The sequence below is a fragment of the Hyperolius riggenbachi genome, chromosome 1 (genome assembly GCF_040937935.1).
Source record: "Hyperolius riggenbachi isolate aHypRig1 chromosome 1, aHypRig1.pri, whole genome shotgun sequence".
Taxonomy (NCBI): domain Eukaryota; kingdom Metazoa; phylum Chordata; class Amphibia; order Anura; family Hyperoliidae; genus Hyperolius; species Hyperolius riggenbachi.
This window is the reverse complement of record NC_090646.1, coordinates 134,806,985-134,832,184: the sequence shown is the minus strand read 5'-3', so window position 1 is coordinate 134,832,184 and position 25,200 is coordinate 134,806,985. Positions and strand designations below refer to the sequence as shown.

Genomic DNA, 25,200 nt, shown 5'->3' with positions numbered 1-25,200 from the left:
GCATTGCTGTCCTGTTGTCTCTGTGTCACTGTAATGTCTCTGCTGTTTTCTGTTATCTCTCTCTGTTACAGGTACATTTTAATATCCTTGTCTTTCTTTCTTATTGCTTACTGTTTCTCTTCTGGCTTATCTCTCCAGTATTGCTGCTCTTTACTGGCCTGTAGCTGTGAGTGGTCTCTCTCCTCTCATGTAATGTCTGCAGCTCTTTTTCTCTTCCTTAGTTCAGTTTCCGGTAAGTGCTTACTTGTCTGTGCCTCTGCCTTGCTCAGACCGTCTCACCAATGGCTGGTCTCTTCCCGTGTCTCTACTCTATTTCCTCACAAATCAAGCGTATTTCTTGCTGCAGTACAGTATAGTATCGTGACACACTTTTTTTCTTGCTGCCTCATCACCTCAGTCTCCATGGCTACTTGACTCCTCCCCCTCACTAGCCTTCAACTGTAAAACTCAACTGTTACTTCCTCCCTGCACATGCCCAGCTTCTCTCTCTTCTTTCCTGCTCATGGGCTCCACCTGACAGCACCTGCAGGTTCCCTTTACAGCAGCACTTTCACAAAAAGTAAATGCATCTGTAACCCTTGGTGTGTGTGTCTGTTGCAATGACACACACACAGGGTTACATTCACCCCCTTTTTTTCAAATTGTAGTCCCTACAATTTTTCTTTTAACCAAGTCACAGTGTCTACATATAATCCGAACTGTTCAGGAAGTGGGGAATGTTGAGTATTTTTCCATTTTGACTCGTGGTCTAGTTCTGTTTGTGTAGAGCACCTTTGCTCTCCCTTCTCTGACTTCTCAAACTCTTTGCCTTGAGCTACCTTGACGTTTGTAAGCTGAATGGTTTCCGATGAACACTGTGTCCGTTTAGAACGCTTGAGCCGTTGAGGTTGTAGCATCGGTTGCCAATACAATTCCACTTCCTTTCTTCGAGAAGTATCTGTTCTATGTTGTAATACTTCATCTCCTACTAAGAAGTCGTTAATCATTACTTGCTGACTAGGTCCTGGTATTTCTCTATTTATCCGACTACTTTCACAGTCTTCAGCCTTCTGATGGCCTAAATCTTCTGGTGCTCTACCCTGAGCATGAATAATAGGTTCATCTGGATTCTTACTTTTGTTTCCTTCATTAGTTCCAGCTTCCAGAAAACTTTCAGTATCACTTGTTGTTCTTCCTGGTTGAGGAACAGATGAATCTGGATCACACCTCTGTCTAAATTCTTCATATAAAGTAGGTTGTACAGGGTATTTTGCTCCTCCTTGTTTCTGGCTGTACAAGAAGCTCTTCAAGTGATAATCACCATAGTGTCCCTGAGGCTTATATGGTCTCCAACGTCTTGCATCCTTGCTACCTTGAACTGGAGTTCCACCAGGGCCAGTTAAATTAGCGGCTTCTGTACCTTTCCGTCCTTCCACAACGTCAAATTCAACCAAATCTCCATCTCTTAGACTGCAAAGATAATGCCTGGGGTTGTTCTTCTTCATGGCAGACCAGTGCACAAACACATCTTCTTTGGTGTCATTCCGATTTAAAAATCCGTATCCATTTCGCACATGAAACCATTTGACAATGCCTAGAACTTTGGTTGCGATGACCTTATTTTTTCTCTTTAGCTTATCTTCCTTCCATTTCTCTGAAGCCTTCATCTTTTGTCCTGCCATGCGGACCACCACTGCAGAATTCCTTGATTTTCTCTGAAAACCTCTTCCACAGTCTCTTGCAGTGTGATCACTATGGTGACAGATCCAACATCCTGATTCCTCCGTGTTTCTATATCTCCACCTTGAATGTTCTGTTCTGAGTTCAGTTTTCTCCATGTTTTGTTTCATTTTGGCTAACTCTTCACTTAGTTCTTTGAGTGTTGTTTTTATTTCTCTCAATTTCCCCTGAGTATTATTGGTTATGAATTCAACTGCTGAATTTGTATGAGTAATCATAGTGGTGTTTTGTTGCAGTGTTCCCAGCTGATTGGTTTCTTCCTCCTGACTGAGCTTGATAGCTAAGCTTTGAAGTGTCCGGAAATTCAAACTTGGAGAATATTCTACTTTCTGTTTTAAGGATCTTTTAATAAAGTTGCTCCTTAATCCCCATATAAACTGATCTCTCAGCCACACAGCAGAATCTGTGGTAGTTTGTCCTCTTTCCTTTTCCTCTTTTATCTGTAGTCCACTCATTATTTCTTGTAAGGCATTGGCGAACTGAGGAATATTTTCGTTATCCTTCTGAATTCTGTCAACAAATCTCTTTCTCCATAAATGCAGCTCTGTAGGATCTCCATATATGTCTTCCAATACCTCGATAATTTGTTTCAGCGATACTGGTGTGGGCAATTTAGCATTAATTACTGTTCGTTGAGCATCTCCCTCCAAAGTTATAACTGCTATTTCCATATGCAGCTCTATGGGCACTTTATAAGCCTGCACAGCACTCTCTATTCTTTCACTCCACTCTCTCAGGGCCATATTATAACCATTGAACCTTGGTAGGTATGCAGCTAACATCCCAATAGCAGTCATGGTCAATACTGATGTGTAGCTTGCTGACCATTCTCCTGCAGCCTGAGTAGCTGAAGCATCATTTCTGGTGGGTAGTGTAGGCTGAGACTCCATCTTCCAGTTTTAAGGCACTTAGGTAATGCTTTAACTGTAAAGAAATCCTCCAGACACCAATCAAGTTCTTTTTAAGAAATATTTGTATTAAATGATATGGATAAAAAAATAGTTTAGTGACAAAACATTCATAAACTTCTTATCTTCAGCCTGTTAGGATCAGGGCTAGTTCAGGAACCATATAAGTAATTCAGTTTATTAGCATTTACTTGCCAGAATTCTCCATACACAGCACTCTGCTATTTGTCACTTCTTCACTGCTGTCTTTTTAAGGTGGATCTGAATTCTTGCATAGGACAGAAGGGAAAGTAGAGAAATGTCTGGTGGTTACCTAGCAACATCCAGGATGAGACAAATATGTTGAATTGATAATTGTGAATGATCACTTAATGTATAAGAAGCACCGCTGCATTCTCTGTATTTTGTCTGCCAGCTGTTGTCACACAATCTCTTCAGACACTGCACTGCAGTCTTCACTCCTTTTCTGTAATCCTGTCACTTGTTGCTCTGTGTCACTCTTGTATGCATTGCTGTCCTGTTGTCTCTGTGTCACTGTAATGTCTCTGCTGTTTACTGTTATCTCTCTCTCTTGTATGCATTGCTGTCCTGTTGTCTCTGTGTCACTGTAATGTCTCTGCTGTTTTCTGTTATCTCTCTCTGTTACAGGTACATTTTAATATCCTTGTCTTTCTTTCTTATTGCTTACTGTTTCTCTTCTGGCTTATCTCTCCAGTATTGCTGCTCTTTACTGGCCTGTAGCTGTGAGTGGTCTCTCTCCTCTCATGTAATGTCTGCAGCTCTTTTTCTCTTCCTTAGTTCAGTTTCCGGTAAGTGCTTACTTGTCTGTGCCTCTGCCTTGCTCAGACCGTCTCACCAATGGCTGGTCTCTTCCCGTGTCTCTACTCTATTTCCTCACAAATCAAGCGTATTTCTTGCTGCAGTACAGTATAGTATCGTGACACACTTTTTTTCTTGCTGCCTCATCACCTCAGTCTCCATGGCTACTTGACTCCTCCCCCTCACTAGCCTTCAACTGTAAAACTCAACTGTTACTTCCTCCCTGCACATGCCCAGCTTCTCTCTCTTCTTTCCTGCTCATGGGCTCCACCTGACAGCACCTGCAGGTTCCCTTTACAGCAGCACTTTCACAAAAAGTAAATGCATCTGTAACCCTTGGTGTGTGTGTCTGTTGCAATGACACACACACAGGGTTACACATTTTTCTGCATTAGTCATATAATTCAGTGCACTGGTGACTCAAACAAGTACAGAGAATAAAAATCCAGCAGAGATAAAATGGTAAAAAAAAAGTGATGTTTAGTGCTATTTGGAGAAGGTAGCTACTGAAGCTTTGGAATTAAACAGTTTGTTCCTGTCCTAGGGAAGATGCCAGATTGTGGTTCAACTCACTCCAGACAGGCCATCTACTGTGCCTGGAACCATCAGGAATTACAGCGCGACTATAAACCGACCTCCCACTGCACCTGTTCTGCTTCAGAAAAGAGATGGCTCTGCTCATCCACTGGGAAGTAAGACTTGCTAACAAAATACAATAATAAAGTTATCTACAATATGTTGTCCACTAGACTGTTAGTCTCTCAGTGGAGATTCTGGCATAGCTGTGACTGAAATGATTTAGGCCATGACCTAGGGCACCACAGGGGCAAGGGCACCAAAGCAGCCAGCTAAACTGGTGCAGCATTTGCAAGTGTGAGGATCCGCGCAGGCAGGCAGCCTTTTGACCACTGTTCAGGTCTGCATTCTGCAGGTCTCTGGAAGAGAGTCCTTTTGTCAGTTGTGCAGCTTGATGCTGAGGAATTTGCATATGTTTGTCATGCAGATTGCCTAGCCACATCCTTTGTGGGCTTGCTCTTTAAAGAGCTATGTTTACCACAGTAAGTTGCTGGTCATAAGGGTTAGTTCCTGTGAAACGCTCCAGAGAGTGTCAGCCTTGCTCTTTGTTCGAAGATTAGCTTAGAGTAATTCCTAGGACTGCACTAGGCAGGTTTCCCTAGTGCAGTTAGGATTGCTTATCTGTTTTGTTTGTCTGTTGCAATTGTCCTGTCCCAGCGGTGGTCGACAGGAAATCATTCTGTGTGTCTGGGTGCTAACCTGAACAGCGGTTGTTACTGGTAGCCCCTTCTGTTCTGTCTTCCTGGATCGCACTAGCCTCTTGCGCTAGTGCTGTGGATCCTTCTGTTCTGTCTGCCTGGATCGCACTCGCCTTGCGCTAGTGCTGTGGATCCTTCTGTCTCCCTGGATCGCACTAGCCTCTTTCGCTAGTGCTGTGGATCCTATCTCTCGCTTGTTCCTGTTTTCGTGTGTCTGTCTTGTCTGCTACGAACGCTTGCTGGAGGCTCAGTGAGGTAACCGTTAAGCAAGCGCTCGCGTCTTCTGTTTCATGTTTGTCTGTCGGTGGTTAGTTAGGCGTGCTTGTCTCTATTGTGCTTATCACATGGAGACCGCGCATAAACGCGTGCACTGTTGCGAATGAGTGCGGTGTTCGCATTTAGCTAGCATTTGTTATTTTCCGTATCTCCTCATTGTATGTTTTGCTGTGCCTTTGCTACTCTCGTGTTCTGCCTTGCTGTAGCCTTGTGTCTCCTCTGGCAATCGCCTCCCTCGCAATTGCGTTCCTACTTCATATCTGCTGTTGTGTATGCACCGTCGCGGGTTGGCGACTAGTTTGGTGCACACACATACAATCTGTCCCTGTGCTCATTCTCTTCCGCAATCACTTCTCTTGCGATTGCGTTCTCACTTGGTTTCTTCTGTTGTGTGTCCACCGTCGCAGGTGGCGGCTAGATTGGTGGACAAACATACATTCCTCATCTGTGCTTATTCGGTCTTGTGTCGCTGTTAGCAATCGCCATCTCCGGCGATTGCCTTCTCGCTTTGTCTTCCTGGTTGTGTGTTCATCGTCGCAGGATGGCGACTAGTTTGGTGAACACACATACCCTCTGTCACTTTGATCTCTCCCTTTCAGGGCTATCTTGCCCTGCGTTTCTGCCCTTCGTGCAATTCCAGTCTGGCGTGCTGTTCCTCTGCACTCCACAGCTCCACCTGCCGACAGTAATTTCCCTCTACAGGTGCTTTGCACCTTTTGCTGGGTTCCTGCAAATTATACGCTTGTGGAGGATTTCCGCGGTGTCAGCGCACGTCTTGTGCGCTGATCACGGAGAGAATTCCACAAAATCGTTACAGCAAGCTTGCAAATGCTGCAATGCAGGGAGATAAGGCGTGCGTCTGACCACAGTACTCTGCTGCTAGTCGCCTGTGCAGCAGCCACCTTGCTCTCTGTGCACGCTTGCATTGTGACCGGCAGCTGTGGGCTTGAGCAGCATTGAAGATGGAAAGGAAGAGGAACCTTCTGCACTGGAGTCAAGTGGAGAAATAAGTGACACAGATGGCTGCTGCAGTGTGAAGGCGAGCTGGCTACTTATGCTGAAGTGGGGAGGGGGACATAAATCTACCTATACTGGGGGGGGGGGATATCATCAGGCTACCTATACTAGATGGAAGGGAGGAGGGGTCATCTGGGTACCTATATTGGAGGAGTCATCAGGCTACCTATACTAGAGGGAAGGGGGGGAGGGTTCATCTGGTTACCTATACTGGAGGGAAGGGAGAGGGGTCATCTGGCTACCTATACTGAAGGGGGGCGGCTGGTGACAGTGGCCTTGGGTGGTAAAGAGTACAAATCCGACCCTGGTCATTGGTCAAGCTACCCAGAAGAGCAGCCAGTGTACATCCACAGAAAAATGAATTGTGCGGTCCAGCACACTGAGCAGTGCAAAGATTTAGAAAAACTAAGCAACCTCTGAGTAAGACAAGACACAGAACATTTATATTGCGCTTTTCTCCTGGTGGACTAAAAATGCCAGTGCAGCAGCCTCCAAGGCACCCTCAGTAGGCAGCAGCAGTTATAGGGAGTGTTGCACAAGGTCTCCTCACTGAATAGGTGCTGGCTTACTTTGAGGTGAGATTTGAACTCTGGTCTCCTATGTCAGAGGCAGAGCCCTTGAAGGGAAAATCCGAGGAATTTAAAAATAAAAAATCCACTTAACTGGGGCTTCTTCCAGCTCCTGGCAGCCGCCCTGTGCCCTCGCCACAGCTCCGGTGGCTCCCGGCCCCTCCGGTGGAGAAGCTGCCCTCGCCAGGTCACCTTCCGCGTCGGCTTCCTCTGCGCTCCAGCGTGCGGTTCACTGGTCGCGCTGATGTCATCTGGACTGTACAGCGCAGGAGCAGTAGTTCTGCACCTGTGCTGTACAGGCCAGATGACGTGAGCGCGACTCTGAGAGCCGCTCGCGCAGGCGCAGTAGGAATCCTGCACCAGAGGGGACCCAGGACCACCAGCGGTGAGTGGAGCTGCAGTAAGGGCACTGAACGGCTGGCAGGGGTTGGAGGAAGCCCCAGGTAAGTGGATTTTTTTAATTTTTGATTTGCTTGGATGTGTCCTTTAACCAGTACACAATCCCGCCACTGGACCTTTGAGGATGGTGAGATTTTCAATAGAGAAGAAAACTAGCTTGCAAAAAAGGGTAAAGAAGGCCAGTCTTGAACAATCATCCCTAAACTATGAAAGGGGCTGTCAACACTATTTGTTATCAGCATATTTTACCTAGATGTTTAAAGACAGAACTCAGATGTTTTGAAGACAGTACAGCACTCGCCTTCAGGTAGGCAATCACTTAAAGGAGAACTATTGCGAAAAATGTAAAATGTATTCATCTAAAATGTATATTTCTCTAAGAGTAAAATAAATTACTTACTTTTTTCCTATGTCTACTTTTTCCAATGCCACTTACAGTAGGTATTACAACCAGACAGATCTGACAGGTTTTAGACTAGTTCATCTCCTCATGGGTAATTCTCAAGTGTGTATTTACAAAAGCATTTACCGAATAGCAGTTGCTCAGCCCAACTGCCAAAAAAGTGTGCCAACGAGTCGGGAAGCATCTTTTGGGTGGCATCTTTGTACAGGTCCTTTCCATTGAGTGCCTCTGCAAAGAATATAGGAATAAAGGTAATACTGAGAATTCCCCATGAGGAGTTCGACTAGTCCAAAACCTCAGATCTGACAGATTTTGTACTACTTACTGTAAATAATGGCAACACTGGAAAAAGGTAATTTATAATGCATTTCACTCTGGGAAAAATATATGTTTTTAATGTATATACTAGTAGACCTAAGCCCGTTTAAAAACAGCTCTACGTCTGTCTCTCACCACCACCACCGCATGTCAGTGTGCATGCGTGCGCACCCGCCACGCACGCACACCCGTCTGCCCGCGCACCCGCCTGCCCGCGCACACGCCCACCCGGCTAACTGGCCCCGTCCTCCTGTCCAAATGGCTGTCTGTGCAGTAGCACAAATGTTCACAACAGCAGTCCTTTATCATCTACAATAATAGTGGCAGTTGCCTAGAGAGTTTGCTGAAGTAAGTGGAATGCCTGGACTTGTATGCTGCCTGTGATTCTTCTTCACTCGCTATAACTAAAAAAGTTGAGCTTTGCACACACACTAGAGGGTTCTCAGCTGAAGCCTGAGAATCTAGTATGTGTATGGCGGCCCTGACACACTGCCAAGAGATCCACAGGCTGAGCCCATTGTTCTCTTCTTGTCTTGCGATGTACTATCCCTCCACCTTCCTCCATAGCAAGAGTCATAGCGACTGTATTGCACTTGGCCTTGAACTGTCCCCTGAGGGAGTGAGCCTCACTACCTGCAGGTGACGGACGGTACTTGTGCATGTGCGCTTACTCTGTAAGAGTGGTGAACATTGGCGTAACTATGGGGTAGCAGCCCTTATAATCGAGGGGGTCCTACAGGTGTAGTTGAGTATCATTTGGCACTGGTGGCGAGGGACCATTCAGCTCCATTAGCAATCAAAATTGGGTGCTTGCCTATAATATAGTCGAGCCCCTGGTGGTTACGTTGGGCACCAAGGTTCAGCTATATGGGGCACCACCCTTTATGTTAAAGCAGTGGCTGTTGGCTATACTATAGCCGAGTGCTGTGAAGGTGGTACTAGTTAGTGTTAGGTGTAGGTGGGTGGGGGAAGCTTAGTGTAAGGTGTAGGTAGAGGGGAGGTTAGTGTTAGGCATATGTAGGTTGGTATGAGTTTTAGGTTACAGAGTGGGATAGTAGAATATTGGTAAAATTACTGGTATTCTACTATTAGGAATATCTCACGACCATTTTACCATCCGCCCCTTTTAAATGTACACATATATGAGTACTGTATAAAAAGGGGTGGCATTTATTAAATAGTTCTGTTTTGTGGTGCATTTATGTACCGGTAACTCTTTGCAGGCTTCTGACTCACATATTGATCCATGTGTTTTATATCTAAGGGTCGCTCCTGCCCAGAACATCATACTCTGCTTCCCACAGAGCAGTGGCGAGTCACAGGCCAGCGAGGCCTAGGCCCCAGGTAATAAACGTCTTTTGTTGTATTATCTATACCTACCCTTTAACTCTGTCTTGGTTCTATTTAAGCATAGATCGGATATTCCTATTTGTGCTGAAAGTTACAAAAATAACACAAAACTAATAAATCACTGCTTACATCTATTGTTTCTCCAGGGGAACAACAGGAATCAGAGAAGGCTTTCAACATTTTTTGATTAATGATTCCTTCCAGGGAATTGTAACACCACAGACATGATTGTGCTGGCTGAAAATGTTGGATGAGATAAGCACTTCCCCCATCAGTGGTCAGCTTAAAGTCCTCCACACCACTGTGCAGTCATGTCTCTTCAGTTTAATTAGGAACTGTAACCATGCAGACAAACAATTAGAAACGCAATTAGAAACGAACTCCTCCAGTTTGTAGCACTTATAATGTTGTGGCTAATCTGTTACAGTAGTTTCAATGCATCAACTATCATTTTTAAAAATGTTTGTTTAGTTCAGTGTGTTTATGAATTAGCCTTTAGGCCTGGAACCCACTAGCAGTACGTTACTAAGCCGTTATTAAGACGTTGTTGAGATATGAAAAGCTCTTGCTAATGTAATGCTATGGGTGTGAACCCACTTGAACGAGGTGATTTTATAAAAATCCCCCATAGCATTGAATTATCAAGAGTTTTTTTTTCAAATCACTAGCGCTTAGAAAAGGCTGCTAGTGGGTTTGAGCTCTAAAGCTACACACACACACACACACACACACACACACACACACACACACACACACACACACACACACACACACACACACACACACACACACACACCACACACACACACACACACACACATATACACACACACACACACACACACTATGTGGAATGTGGCCGAGGCAGCCATTTAAGGTGGTCCTGGCCTAGAATCTCATAACTCCCAATTGTCCCTCATTTGGAGGGAGAGTCCCTCTTTTGGAAGCCAGTCCATCTTTCTTTCTCATTTGTCCTTCTTTCAAGACTGATGCATAGATTTATGTAAATATATGTATTGTTCTACTGAAAATATGTTTCATTGGCTCTAAACTTCCCATCCTACCTAAAGTAAAAAAAAAAAAAAAGCTTTTGATATAATTAATTATATGTGTAGCATGGATAAGGAATAGAACATTTGTAGCAAAGAAAAACGTCTCATTTTCAGTTATATAGCTTTTTTTACTCACATTGCAACATGCTGTCACATTTGCAGTTTGCAAACCACACTTTGCATTTTAAACCAGGCATGGGCTTAAATTCGTCTTCGGGTGATCCGGATAGTTACTATCCGGATTTCACCCAGTAATGCTGTGCGTGCTGGGCGGGGGGGTCAACTTTACCCGTCTGACGTCTTCTTTGCTCGTCCCTCGGCACCTCCTACGATGCGTTCCAATGCGCCGTCACGTGATTACAAACACTTCCTCCTTCCGGGTTGAAGGAGGAAGTGTTTGTAATCACGTGACGGCGCATTGGAATGCATCGTGGGAGGCGCTGAGGGACGAGCAAAGAAGACGTCAAATGGGTAAGTTTGACCCCCCCGCCCAGCCAGCACAGCATTACTGGGTTACATCCGGATAGTAACTATCTGGATCACCCGAAGACGAATTTAACCTCTTGCCGACTGCATCACGCCGACAGGCGTGGCCGCGGCGGCAGCCCCAGGACCACCTAACGCCGATTGGCGTAAAGTCCTGGGGCTCCGTTTTGCAGGAGATCGTGCACAGGCTGCACGCGCATTTCCTTCTTGGGGGGCGGAGCTCCGCCCCGCCTTCAGCCTCCGAGCGGCTATTGCGATCACGCCGGCTATTTCCATGTACAGCGCTGCGATCGGCAGCAGCGTTGTACTGGGGACAGCTGTGTCACACGACTGTCACCCTGGGGGTCAAGAGAGCGATCGGCTCTCATAGGCTGAAGCCTATGACAGCTGATCGCCGTAATTGGCTGGCTGTGGGGAGGGAGGGAGGGAGGGAGGAAATGTAAAGAAACAGTGTTTTTTTATTAAAAAACACTGACAAAAATATTTATTAAAAAAATAAAATAAACATGGGGGGAGCGAAAAGAGAGGGGGGGGAATCACTTGTGTGCTGTGTTGTGCGGCCCTACAGCTTGGCTTTAAAGGACTTACGAGGCCTGTTTGCTCAAAAAAAAATAAAAAAAGTTAGATACCTGTGTCAGTTTGTGAGGCACGGAGGACTACGTCCGCGCCCTCCGTGCCGTTCCGCCAGGTCCCCGCCGCTCAGTATCCCCCCGAATGTCGCCTGACCGCACGGCCCAGGTCAGGCTCTTCAGCCTTCACAAAGATGGCCGCCGGAGCTGGCCGCGGCTGCACAGTCCGCATAGCCGCGAGTGCGGCTGCGCAGCTCTAAGGCCAACCCCCCGATCCACGCTACAGGAAACAGCAGGTTACGTGGATCGGGGGGTTGGCCTTAGAGCTGCCTAGCCACACTTGCGGCTATGCGGACTGCGCACGGCCCTGGTCGGGGGACGTGTGGGGGGATACTAAGCGTCGGGGACCCGGCAGAACGGCACGGAGGGCGCGTACGGCGTCCTCCGTGCCTCACAAACTGACACAGGTATCTAACATTTTTTTTTTTTGGAGCAAACAGGCCTCGTAAGTCCTTTAAAGCTGCAGTGGCCTATTTTACTAAAAATGGCCTGGTCACTAGGGGGGTTTAGCACTGCAGTCCTCAATAAGTTAAGCCCGTGCCTGGTTTAAGCTATAAAACAGAGCAGAACTAATGACCCTTTGAACTTTCTGGATGTTTCATGCCAAGAACCCACTAGGAGCGCTTTTCTGAACGCTTTGTGATCTGAAAAGCTTTTGCTGATGTAATGCTATGGGTGTGATCCACTTGAGTTATGTGATTCTTTAAAAAAAATCCCCATAGCATTGCATTAGGAAGAGCTTTTTCAAATCACTAGTGCTTAGAAAAGGCTTCTAGTGGATTTGAGCCCTCATGGTTGTTTAAGTGCTTCCGAAAACAGGTTTTCATCCCAAGTTGGGTGGAAGAGCTCAGAGAAGCTCTTTTGCATAGATAACCGAAATCTCTTAACTCTTCCCGTACTGGAAAATAATATGAGACTCTTTTATTTGCTACTAATGTTCTATTTCTTAGCTGTACTACACATACAATTCATTATATCATAAGTTTATTTTTGCTTCAGGTTTACTTTAAATTGATATATTTCCTATATTCAAATGTTAATCTGAAGGAAAATGAACCAGGATAGAAAGGACCAATGCGGTTCTAAAACAACAGATTCTTCTTATAAATCTTTATGGTAAGCAAGGGTAGGGGTGTGGTGGGGGCGTGGTTAGGGGTATGGCAGAGGCGTTGCTTAAGTGTCCCTCTTTCCTATCTCAAAAAGTTGGGAGGTATGGAAACTATCGTGTGCAGGTATCCCCCTGAGGCTGCTTCAGTATCTGGCATACTGGATTGTAAGTGGCAGCAACTGTGAAGTGTTTTGTTCATCTTCTTACCATGCCCACAAGAACACACACTGTGCTCCTCTCCGTCTTCACCCCTCCCCTTCCCATAGCAACAGTATATGTTGCTAAGGACATACCAGAGCAACATGTGTGTACAAGGCTTGTTCCCTGCAGTGCCACTGATCTTGATGGTCGGCATGCGTAGGATCGTGTACACACCTGTAGGCCTTGTTCCCAATGGAAAATGCAGTGCGCAATGATATGAATAATCAACTGCCATGCAATTTTTGTTGCCCTTGCAGACTTGTGTTCAAGTTTACTGAGTGGACTTTTGCTAATAGACCCACATCATATCACATTAGTGTTAAAAAGCAGCATACGTTAGTTAGTTCACACATGGAGCTACACCAGGCTGTTTCAGGGAAGGGACCACAATGGACAAACAGACATGTTGACATGTCGACTATGTTAAGAAAATAATCCATTTAGACTTGTGCCAACATGTTCATTGCATTCTATCTTTGACATGTCAGATATAATGGATATAATGGCCGATCTGTGATCAATGAAGTCATACCATGGACTGTAACAGCACATTCACTGTCACCAGGGACAAAACTCAAATCAGTTACTGTCTGTCACTGTCCATGACACAAACCTGTTCAAGTTGGAACCCAACATAAACCCATATCACTGAGAATCCGTAGTTGTATGCTTTCCAAAAAAAGAGGATCGGACCAAGTGCAGTGTGAATGTGGCCTAATGCAATTAAAACAAGCACATAGTTTATGACCCGAAGTCACAAAAGAACCACGTTAGTTATAGACTATGTGACACAGTGACAGTGCGTACATGCATAGACTACGTTATCACAGCAGTGACACTATTTAGAGGAGCGTTGGCAAGCTGTATTTTCCTGTGACAAATGACCTTAATTTACTCTTGCTTAATGTTTTGCAGACTGTGGGACCATCATCCTTCTCATTAAGAGGCAGGGGCAATCTCTCTGATTTAGACTGTTCAGGTAATAAATCTTCTGGGAAAACCTTGTTACATGAATGGTAAATGTTATACTGGTAATTTGTTTTTGTGCCTGATATTTAAACAGGCTGTTGACGTGTTGTGTGACTGCAATAGCTTCATATAATCTGGAGTGAGTCATGAGGAAGTCACTATTGTTAGTTTACGTTATGTGTATTACACGAGGGGATGCGGAAGAGGGGACACACTATTGTGGCAATGTTTCATTGTTTGCCACTGGCAAATGTGTGTGATGTCAGAGTCCATGTTATAATCACTACTGAGTCACAAAACTGCTGTCCAGAAATGACCAAGACAATAATGATCATTATATTACTAAAAAAAAAAAACATAACTAGAACAATATCATGGCTTTATTAAGTAACTGTTCAGAATCAGTTCATGGGTCATTCATCTAATGTGACAAAAAGACCAATGGTTATCAGGAGGGGGGGAAGGTGTCCCAATGTCTAGGGCGTTTCTGCAATAACTGATTGGGTAACTGATGACTGATATCAAACATTGAGAAATTACAGAAATCTTTCACCATGCGACATGTCCACTGATATATGGACTTAAAGTGAAATGAAGCAACTGTTGGGAGGGAGGGAGAGAAGAAAGAAAGAAGGAAGAGGGTGAGGAAGAGAACTAAAGCTGGCCAAACACAAATCCATTTTTTTCTGAGCGATTACCATCCAATTCGATAACTTCCATCAAATCTGCAGGCCATCTATCGCTTCAAGTTGTTTGATTGCTTCACTATTGATGAGATTATTGAACAAACTCAGATGATTGTGGAGCAAAACATCTGAGTTTGTTCCTCATGGGGAAATTCACTTTGATATAAGAGTGCTTTGGATTACGAGCATGTTTTTGGAAGGAATTATGCTCGCAAGTCGCAAACCAAGGTTCCACTGTAAGTAAGTAGGCTATGCAGTGAAGGAATTTGGAAAATTGAATACTTACCTTGCAGCAATTTTCCTTTCCTGGCAATTCTCCATGGCAGCATGACATATGGGCAGTTCCCCGCCCCCAACTGCCAGATAGGACCTCCTTACTAACATATAAATTAGACTCCACCCAACTGCTGGCATTCCTTTGAATATAGGACGAGCCGCCAACACTGGGTGGGAATGTATGCTGCCATGGAGAATTGCCAGGAAAGGAAAATTGCTGCAAGGTAAGTATTCAATTTTCCAAATTCCCTGGCAACTCCATGGCAGCATGATATATGGGTAATAACTAGAGAAATAAAACTAAGGGAGGGAAAAATGCCAGGAAAAAAAAGTTTAATGAACAAACACAGAGAAGATTCACAATAATTGATTAGTTGCTAAGGAAATAACATTCTTTCCAAAGGCAGCAGTAGATAGGGTCGCTGGCTCTATTTTATAGTGCCTTATAAATGTGTGACCTGAGGCCCAATTGGCTGCCCTACAAATGGTCTCAAGTGAAACCTTGCCCAGGGAAGCCCAGGATGCTGACATGCCTCTTGTCGAGTGGGCTGAGAGAACCAGAGGGACAGACAGACCATTGGCTTTATAGGCTTTTTGAATTGTAGATACAATCCACTTAGATATCGATCTTGGAGAGGCTTCCTTGCCCTTATTCAACCCTACAGGAAGGACAAACAGTCTATCTGTAGCTCTGAATTCATTTGTCAAGTCCAGGTATGTTTTGATACATGCAACTGGATCGAGCGGATGAGACTTGCTCGGATCCACAGGGTCTTTAAATGCTGGAAGAGTCCACTCCTGGTTGAGATGAAAATAGGAAGACACTTTGGGAAGAAAGGCCTCTACTGGATTCAAAACTACCCGGTCATCGAAGAAAGAAAGAAAGGGCTCTTTGCATGATAGCGCTTGAATTTCTGAAACCCTTCTCCCAGAAGTGATGGCAATTAGGAAGACTGTTTTCAGTGTCAAATTATACAAGGAACATTTGATTAGTGGAATAAAAGGTGGTTTAGAGAGAAAGTCCAGAACAAGAGGCAGATCCCATTGGGGAAATCTCGGTTTCCTGGGAGGACGGATTTTCATTGCACCCCTAAAAAACTGCCTGATCAGGCTGTTAGAAGACCATGAGGTGCCCAGAATTGCTGAAATTGCGATTTCAGAGTATTAAACGCAAGTCCCATTTGAAGGCCCCTTTGGAGAAAGGAGAGCAAGTCTGTAACATCTGGGATTAATGGATCAAAGGATGCTTGATTAGCAAACTGTACAAACTTGTTCCATACTCGATTGTAAACTGCCTTAGTAGATGGTTTTCTGGCTGATAACATCGTCTGTATCACATCTTGATCACAACCTTGAACTAATAGTCTTTGCTTCTCAATCTCCATGCCGTCAAGTTCAATCTGGACAGGTTTGGATGAAGAAAGCTGTTCTGTGACAGCAGGTCTGGAAGGAGAGGAAGTCGAAAAGGTTGTGCTATCGATAGGTCTTTGAGTAGTGTGTACCAGGGCCTCTTGGGCCAGTCCGGCAATACTGCTAGGACCTCTATCCTGGACAGAGCCACCTTCTGAAGAAACTTGAAAATTAATGGGAAGGGAGGGAAGGCATAGCCCTTCTTGAAAGTCCATGGCTGGATTAGAGCATCCGTTGCTAGAGCTCCCCTCGTCGGATACCGAGAAAAGAAAGTCCTCAACTTGCAGTTGTCCCGGGAGGCGAATAAATCTATCTCGGGTTTCCCCCATTTCTCTATAATCAATTGAAAGATGGCTGGATTCAGGGACCTCTCGTTGTTGCACAACTTCGCTCTGGATAGACTGTCTGCCTTTAGATTCTCCCGTCCCAGAAGGTAAATTGCAGATAGGTCCAGTAAATGTCGCTGAGCGAGAGCCAAGATTGGATCGACTTCCATAAATAAAGACTTGCTGTGAGTTCCCCCCTGTCTCTTGATATAAGAAACTGCTGCTTTGTTGTCTATTCTGAGCAGAACAGGTGAGTTTTCCAGGAGCGGAAGGAAGGCCTTTAAAGCTAGGAGGACAGCTCTCAGCTCTATGACGTTTGATGGAGGAAGATTGTCCTGATTGAACCACATACCCTGTACTGCCCAGTCGTCTAGAGTTGCTCCCCAACCTTTTGCGCTTGCGTCTGTCGTTAGTATTTTCCAAGATGGAGGAGTAAGAGGAAAGCAAGTCCTTAGATTTTTCCGGGATTTCCACCATTGAAGACTTTCCCACACTCTCGGGCAGATAGAAATTGGACAGTTTAAAGATTGATCCTGCCACTGATCTAGGAAGTTTAGTTGAAACACCCGTAGGTTCCAGTGTGCCCATTTGACAAGTGGAATTGTGAATGACATCAATCGCAGGATCTTCATACACTGTCTTGCCGAAATAACTGAATTTATGTGAATTAGATTTACCCTTTGTATGATAATCGAAATCTTTTCCTCGGGAAGGGAAACTGTGTCTTTTTCGGTTGAGAAAAGGGCACCCAGAAAAACTAAGTTTTGAGACGGATCGAGTTGGCTCTTGTTCAGATTTATAAGCCATCCAAACCGAAGAAACGTCTTCATCACCATATCCCGATGACTGATAAGCTCCTCCTTTGACCTTGCCAGAAGAAGGACGTCGTCTAGGTAATGAAGTATCCTTATTCCGTCCAGTCTCAGGAGGGCAACGATGGCCAGGAGAACCTTGGTAAACGTTCTTGGTGAGGTCGAAAGCCGAAGGGCAGACAGCAAAACTGAAGATGGACCCCTCCTACCAGAAATCTTAGGAACTTTTGAAAAGAAGCTTTTATTGGTACGTGAAAGTAGGCGTCCCTTAAGTCTAGTGAACACATCCAGTCTCCGACTTTTACTGCTTTGATGACTGACTGTAGAGATTCCATCCTGAACCTCGGAAGTTTGATGAATTTGTTGAGCGCCATCAAATCCAAGACCAGCCTCCACTCTCCCGTCTTTTTCCTCACCAAAAATACCGGGGAGTAATAACCTGAAAAGATTTCCTGATCTGGAACTGGAATTACGGCGCCTTGCGCTATCAAGGATTTTACGTAATCGAGAAGAATACTTCGCTTTTGGGGATTCTTCGGAATAGATGTCCTCACTATTCTGGGTAGCCTTGGGTATTCGATAAAGGACCACTTGTGACCCCTTGTAATTATATCTCTGACCCAGGGGTCTGCTACATTCTCCACCCAGACAGGAGCGAAGTGGGCCAACCTTGCCCCTACTTTCTCTATCTGTGTGGGCCTGATATCAAAAAGACTTTCCTGTTGAAGTAGCTGGGGCTGCAGCCCTATTTTTTGCAGACCTGAAGAAAGAAGGCTGAGAACATCTCCAGGTGGAGTTAGACTGCTTGCCTGGCCTGTAGGCCCTTGAGTCTCTAAATCTCTGGGAAAACTGTTGCTTAGATTGACTCCATCTCTGCTTCCTAAATTTTCTGTCTTGTGGCAAGAGGCCAGATTTGCCTCCCGTCACTCTGGAGATTGCTGCATCCATTTTTGAACCAAAAAGGTTCTTGCCATCGTATGGAATTCTTGTCCAGGAAGACTTCGATGATGGGTCTGCTGACCAAGGTTTAAGCCAGAGTGCACGCTTGGCCATAACAGAAAAGAGCATTGATCTACTAGAACCTCGAATAACATCCAATGCAGCCTCTCCCACAAAGTCCGAGGTAAATCTCAACTCATTCAAAGCAGTAGAGATTGGGCTTGATTCACAAAGCGGTGCTAACTGTTAGCACGCCTGTGAAAACCCCCTTAGCACGTCTAAACAAGCTTTTCGCGCATAAAACTTTACGCGCGCAAAACTTTATGCGCGTAAAACTTTACGCGCGTACTGCACAGAGCACAGGGCGCACCGCGCGAAGTGCCCATTAAAGCCTATGGGACTTAGCGCGCGTAAAACTTTGTGCGCGCAAAGTTAGCGCGCGATCTGATTGAGAAATCCGGTGCTAACCTACTTAGCACCCTGGTTAGCGCGTCTAAAGACTTTAGACGTGCTAAGTAGGTTAGCACCGCTTTGTGAATCAAGCCCATTGTGTTCTTATCGGCTCCATTGTTAATAGCCTCCTCCAAGTTATTGACCCAGATCTTCATAGCCTTCGAGACGGAAGTCAAAGCAATTGCAGGTCTCGTAGCATCACCTGCTGACATATATGACCTTTTCATATCCTGATCCTGTTGTCTGTCTAGAACATCTCTGAAGGCTGTAGTATCTTCCAGAGGTAAAGTAGTATTTCTTGCGAGTCTTGCAACTGAAGCATCTGTTATCGGGCAAGACTCCACAATTGTGCTATCTTCTATAGAAAGAGGGTACATTTTTTTCAGTCTATTTCTTGTGGCCGACTTTTTGACAGTCTTACTCCATTCCTCCAAAATAATACCCTTCACTTCTTCCATAAGTGGAAATGAGACCTGAGATCTATCTAATTGTTTAAAATAAGTTTTCTTTTTTGCTTTCCCAGGGTCAACAGGATCTTCCCATCCGATCGACTCCCTGATTTGACTAACAAAGTCTGGGATAGAAGAGAAATCAATAACTGTGTCCCAATCCTCCGAAGCCACAGAATCGTGATCTGACAAGTCATCAATGTTTCCATGCGTCATCAAAGGTGATTGAGAACCTTGTTGTGGTTTCTTTCCCAGTTGCTTCATAGCATCTCTGACTGTTTGTTGTATTACTTCAGTAAGGTCTTGTGTCTCTCCATCAACTTCCCCATAACACGTACTGCAGACTAACTTGTCAGGAAGACGATCTTTACCGCAGAGCCAACATTGATCCTCTGAAAGTCTATTTAATTTTCTAAGACACTTGCGAGGTGGAGATATATGCTCTCGAATACTGTCTGGAGAGGACGACGGAAATCTTCTTGAAAAGGATTTCATCCGTAATGGAGATGGAGACCGACGTCTTGATTGAGTATTTTCTGAGTTATTGCGACCAGAATCTTGTTTTCGCTGAGAAAACCTGGAGCTGAAAAAGTGAAATATATTCAAATTAAAATCGCCATTCTCTTACCAGAGAGTGACAGCCTCTTTAACTTACCTTCCTTACCTTTTATGAACAGTGGACTGGTCTTTTTTTTTTTTCCCCATGCCTGGAGATGAGCACAGCTGCAAACATACAAAAAGGCTACAATTAGCCCACAACAATGCGGACATAGCAAGTGTCTATATCATACTGCAGAACCACTGTATGCAAAAAAAGGTACACATACCGAACAAAAGAAGAAGCCCAGTAAGAAGTCCGCTCTGCGCGCACTCCCAGAGACCATAGGACGCCAAGCGGACTTCCTGCGCAGCAGAAATACCCTTCCCCGCTGTATCGGCAAGATGGCCGCCGCACTTCCGGTTCCGGATCCCGGCTGAGTGCCAACCAGAAGATGTCAGCCATGCGGACGCGCATGCGCTAAGGCGTCATCTCGTCCGCAATACAGACCAGCTGCATCCACACGGACACTGACAGCGGGGAGAGGAAATGCCAGAATCACCGTTTAGGTGACCTAAGACGGCTACGCTGGAGACCACCCAGCAGCTTCACTGTCCCCATAGGCCCTGTTAGGAACCTGGGCAACAGGACCTCAGCCAGAGAGAGGCACAGACTGGCTGGCGCTTCAAAAGCGCGGAGGTAAGGCAAGGAGAAATCAATATAAAAACAAAAAAGAGCAACACCCTAAGAAAAACGGCCCCACTGGCGGCGAGGACGAAAAAAAGGAATGCCAGCAGTTGGGTGGAGTCTAATTTATATGTTAGTAAGGAGGTCCTATCTGGCAGTTGGGGGCGGGGAACTGCCCATATGTCATGCTGCCATGGAGTTGCCAGGGAAATAAGGGATAGCAGGGGTGGAATTAAGGAAGGAAAGTGGAATGGGAATAAGGAATTCTAGCAAAAGGAACTAAGAATGTGAAGGTAAGGAAAGAAGAAAGGAAAGAAGGGAAGATAAGAAGGTAAGGGAGAAGATGAGTGAATTTTGGGTTAAGGCAGTGTTCACGCCCCATCTCAAATCCTTGGTTATGGTGGCGCCTATGAACTGAACGCTGTGTACCCTGGAAACCACAGTGCCCTTGATGGAAACTGGATTGAGTGTGGGTGAGTGCCTTCTGAAGTCCATGGTCAGTTCAACATGTTTAGGACAAGCTTTTTATCCTTGCACCACCTGCAGATTCGCTCAGTCTCGCTGCGGTATGTGTGCTTCCTATTTTCACAAATGAGGCTAAAGATGGTGGTATATCATTTGTGAATTTGATGACCTTGACAGAGTTGGCAGGTCAGGTACAGCTGTTTGTCTACAGGGATAACAGGATCAGGGACAGTACACACCCTTGCAGGAGAGTAGTGGTGTGGCACTTCAGATGGGTGAGAACCAGTCTCTCGAAGGTTTTCATGATTGTTGGTGTTAAGGTGACAGGCCTGTAGTTGTTTAGATCTGTGACTCTTGGCTATTTTGGTATTGGAATGATAGATTTTTTTTAAAGCAGGAGGGTACTTTACCCAGCAATGGGGATTTGTTAAATATGGGGTGTCCGCTGGCTTGCACAAGTTCTCATGCAGATTGAGGATTTGCAGTCCAGGCCCGAGGATTTTCTGGGGTTGAGCTCCTGTAGGTGTCATAGTATGTTAGCCTCCTGGACTGTTACCAGTGCTGGGGGGAGTGACCAGCGAACACTGGCAATCCAGCACAGGAGACCTGGGCCCAGCCGGTGCCACCATAGACCGTAAGAGGAATTACGGCTATATCGGCGCACAGTGAGTAACTTAGGCGCCGTCAGAAGACGGAGCTGAAGTTACTTTTAAAACACTGTAATTCGGCCTCCAGCAATAGCTGGATGCTGTATTACATAATTCCCCACTATCCACGTAGACCTAGAGGGAACTTGTGCAGCAGCAGGATAAGCCATACCGGCTGTATCCTGCACCCAAGTCTCCCGGTGGCGGATCCTCTCGTACGCGTGACCAGCATGGGGAGATGGGGAGGGAGTGTATGTGATCACCTGGTCCTTTGGGTGGTTGGGTTGGCACTCAAACCTACAGTAGAATATGTTGCGCTCCTCGGCTCAGGGGTGTATGTTGATGAGGGGGCTTGAAGTTTGTGGCTGCCCTGAGGCCTTTCCAGGCATCTCGAATGTTGTTGGACTGAAGGCTATGTCCCAGCTTGTTGGAGTAGTCCCGCTTTGCTACTTTCAGTTCTTGGTTTAGGGTGTTCTGGGCTTCTCTGAACTCCTTTGGCCTGCCAGATTTTTGTGCTTCCTCTTGGATAGTTTGGAGCTGGCGCAGCTTGCTGTTAAACCAGGGTTTGTTGTTAGGGAAGACTTTGAAGGTCTTCATTTTGATGAATCCTCACAAAGTCCACACAAAAGTCCTCACAAAAGCTGATGTAAAAGGTGACATTCTCCAATATCCATCCATTCTCCAATCTCCATCCATTCACCCAGGCAGGGTGCCTCCAGGACCAACCAGTCAGTGAAGTCAAAATAGGTCTGTAGTTGCTGCTTTGCCTCCTATGTCCACTTTGTTGCAATTCTTGAAAGTTTATCAATTTTTAATCAGAATAAGGTAACAGCTTTTCTATTTTAGCGAGCAAATAAAATGGTAAGAAAAATGAGCAGGGCTGCATGAGACAACACAGTGTGGGTGCGCAAACAGGTGAATGGGTTGGCAAGGTAAGGACACAATGGGAGTAATCAGGATATGAGGGGTTGGGGCAAGAACAAAGTGGAGATGAATAGGAAAGTGAGCAGGGTGTGGGAAAAGGGGTGAGAAAATGCAGCAGGATTAGGTATAACAAATGTCAGGATCGGTCCAAAGTGTGTTTAAGTAAGACATGTGAGCTTGGTGGGGAAGCACATAGCAGGGTATATTGAGTAGGGCACATTGGGGCACATTATGTGGGTAGCAGGTCAGGTTGGGGAGGACAGGGCACATGGATCATGTATGGGTGGTTGGACAGGTGGGCGGGTCCTACAATGTTAGTGGAAGGACAAATGGAAGGGGGGGGAGCAGCACATTGGCGGGAAGAGAATGGAACATGTTCACCTTTTTATTTTCTACCCTCTGCCCTCTCCTATTGATGTGCTTAGAGAATATGTCAGTGTAACATGAAGGAGTGGAGGTGAGTGTGGATACTCTGTCATACTCACCAAAGATTGCTGTATTTCCACTCTGACTGCAGTCACCCCACCCTGTTCTTTTGCAGCTATTGTACAGGCTTCCTTCACACCAATGTGCCATTCTGCTGATCTTTCTATTTCCCTTGTCAAAGCCTTCTTCCATGACCATTGCTTGTCATTTACGTTACCTTAAAAATAAGTAATGGCATAATATTCACCAAAGATTGCTGAAATTTCCAAATCTGCAGTCACACCATTCTGTTTTTTTGCAGCTATTTGATTGGCTTCTTTTACACCAACGTGCCATTCTGCTGATCTTTCTAGTTCCCTTTCAATCCTGCTTTCATGAGCACTGCTTGTCATTTATGTAAGCTCTTAAAGGGGAACGGAAGTAAAAGGTATTCGGCTGTGCGTTTGCAGTCATCACTATCCTGTTGCCAGGAGCATTCTGCACTTGCACAGTAATTCTGCGCAGACGCAGTACGTTCCCATCGACAGGAGCGTGATGGGGGCGCACGCGCATGGCCGAGCTGCGCATGCGCAGTACACCCTGACCAGAGAAACTTCAGAGGGCCCAGCAGCAGATCGAGGCAGTCCTGAGAGGACGGCGAGGGAGCCAAAGGTCTGAAGAGGGCTGGAGGAATCCCAGGTATGTATGAATTTTCCCCCAACCGCCCTCTCAGGTTCCCTTCAATGAAAACAATAAATAAAAATGATTTAGAATGAATATCCACATTCATTTTCCTGTGCAATAATAAGAGCATTAGGTGGCTGCCCATCCAGGAAACAGAGTGATGGCTTTAATCCAGATATGAATTCTGAGTGCTGGAAGAGTCTATAACATCCCATCTGTTGGACAGAGAAGCACAGTTTAGTGCACTGTGATTTCAGAGGACTGGAGATAATACAGGAAAAGGCAGCGTTAATTAACTCATAGCTTCTGTTTGTCTTGACTCTTCCGTCTGATACATATGGTAGTCACAGAGGGCAAGACCCCTTTCCGTGTTATAATTCATTAACTGAGCTCTGACTGGTGCATCTAGAGAGCAGAAAATTCCCACACGTGTCTCCAGGCACTTCTGCCGTAGATGTGAAGAGCAGCTTAGAAGATGATAACATTTTGTTTTTCTGTTTTCGGCTCATTGGGGAAAATACATTTTGGTAAACAAGTTTTTAAGGATAAACACACTTTTGTAAGTTTGTGAGATTAATTGCTTGTTTTGCTTACAGCAACTATATTTCTGTTCTTAATCGTACATCTGTGAACACTGATGGTTAGTTGGTAGCTATAAGAAAAACTTGTAAACACTTAAAGGAGAACATGCTATTAGCAGTGTTTCAGCCAGCAAACTGCAGCACTTCCTGCAATGGACACTGTAATAGGTTCTCATGTGTAATCAGGGGTGTAAATACAGGGGAGCAGTTCCTGTAACCACAGGGTGGGGGTAGGGGGCAGAGCTGTGAGGGGGATGACACTACTAACCTTCCACCCCTCTGATAAAGGGCTCCATCCTTTAGATCAGTTGTTTTTGTGGCTACACTTGTTATGGGTGTGAAGATCATGATGACCACAATTATTTTATGACCCTTCCAAGATTGGTCGCCAAGCTACAAGGCTCACAAGAGGTTTACAAGTGAACATTAGGGCGTCCCTTCAAAGTTTTGCTTGGGGACCACATGGTTTGTAGCTATATCCCTGTGTGTAATTGGAGCATCACTGTTTTATATACAGGGCACCAACAGCTTACTTGTATCCAGTGTAAAGTTGAAAAACACTTTTCTTTGCATTGGTTCTGTGACGGTGAATTGGTTAACTATATCCTTTAGTGTCAACATACATCCTGTGGATCTGAGCTCTCTGGATAAACCCTTTATTAGATGTATCTTATGCCTTATGAAGCTTGATTCCTTAATAGGCCTGGATTTGTACTATTGGCTCCTGTAGGCCAACTGTCTTGCACCTCTCTCCCTTCCATCCTTCCACTTGCATCCTACCTTTTATGTATGCAGTACAAAGGGACCTTTCACCCTAATGTTAAAAGCCACATATGTTAGTATTTGTCAGATGTTGGTTCTGCCATCTTGGGCACTTAAACTTCATTGTTGATGTTTATTAGGTATCACACTTCATTGGTGTGGCCAGCTAGGTAGTACAATGCTTGGCAAAAACTAGGAATACATGCAAACACATGCACTTTTTACAGTTCAATGAATGAAGCCAGTTGCAGCTTTAGATTTGCTGATAGCTGTTGGGATTCTACAGCTTCTACACATTGGGGCTTGATTCACTAAACTGCGATAACTTATAGCTAGCTTTTTGCGTTTCTGCGCGCAATCGTGAATTTCCGCTCGCAACCGCAAATATTTGTGGGCGAAAATTTGTGATTGTGCGCGGAAATGAGAAATGAGGTGATATGAGTTATCACGGTTTAGTGAATCCAGCCCATTGTGACTGCATCGCCACCTGGGCCTAATGTACTCGCATCCTACCTGGGAACTGTGGCCACAACTAGCACAATAAGCCAAAGAAGTGCAAATACCAATTCTTAGTAAATCACCCGAAGTAACTACTGTAGATAACACACAATGCAAAGCATTGTAAATGAAACTAACTGAAATCTATATGTTGTTCATGT

At 45.2% G+C, this 25,200-nt stretch overlaps 1 protein-coding gene across 1 annotated transcript in view; it reads left to right on the top strand.

Annotated features, from left to right (window-relative positions):
* Positions 1 to 25,200, top strand: part of LOC137561579 (uncharacterized) — a 71,951-nt gene that overhangs the window by 20,232 nt on the left and 26,519 nt on the right. Inside the window, exons 3-5 of the mRNA XM_068272923.1 lie at positions 3,991 to 4,138; positions 8,967 to 9,046; positions 13,444 to 13,507. Of these exons, the coding sequence (XP_068129024.1) occupies positions 3,991 to 4,138; positions 8,967 to 9,046; positions 13,444 to 13,507 (292 nt within the window). The remainder of the gene's footprint in view (positions 1 to 3,990; positions 4,139 to 8,966; positions 9,047 to 13,443; positions 13,508 to 25,200) is intronic.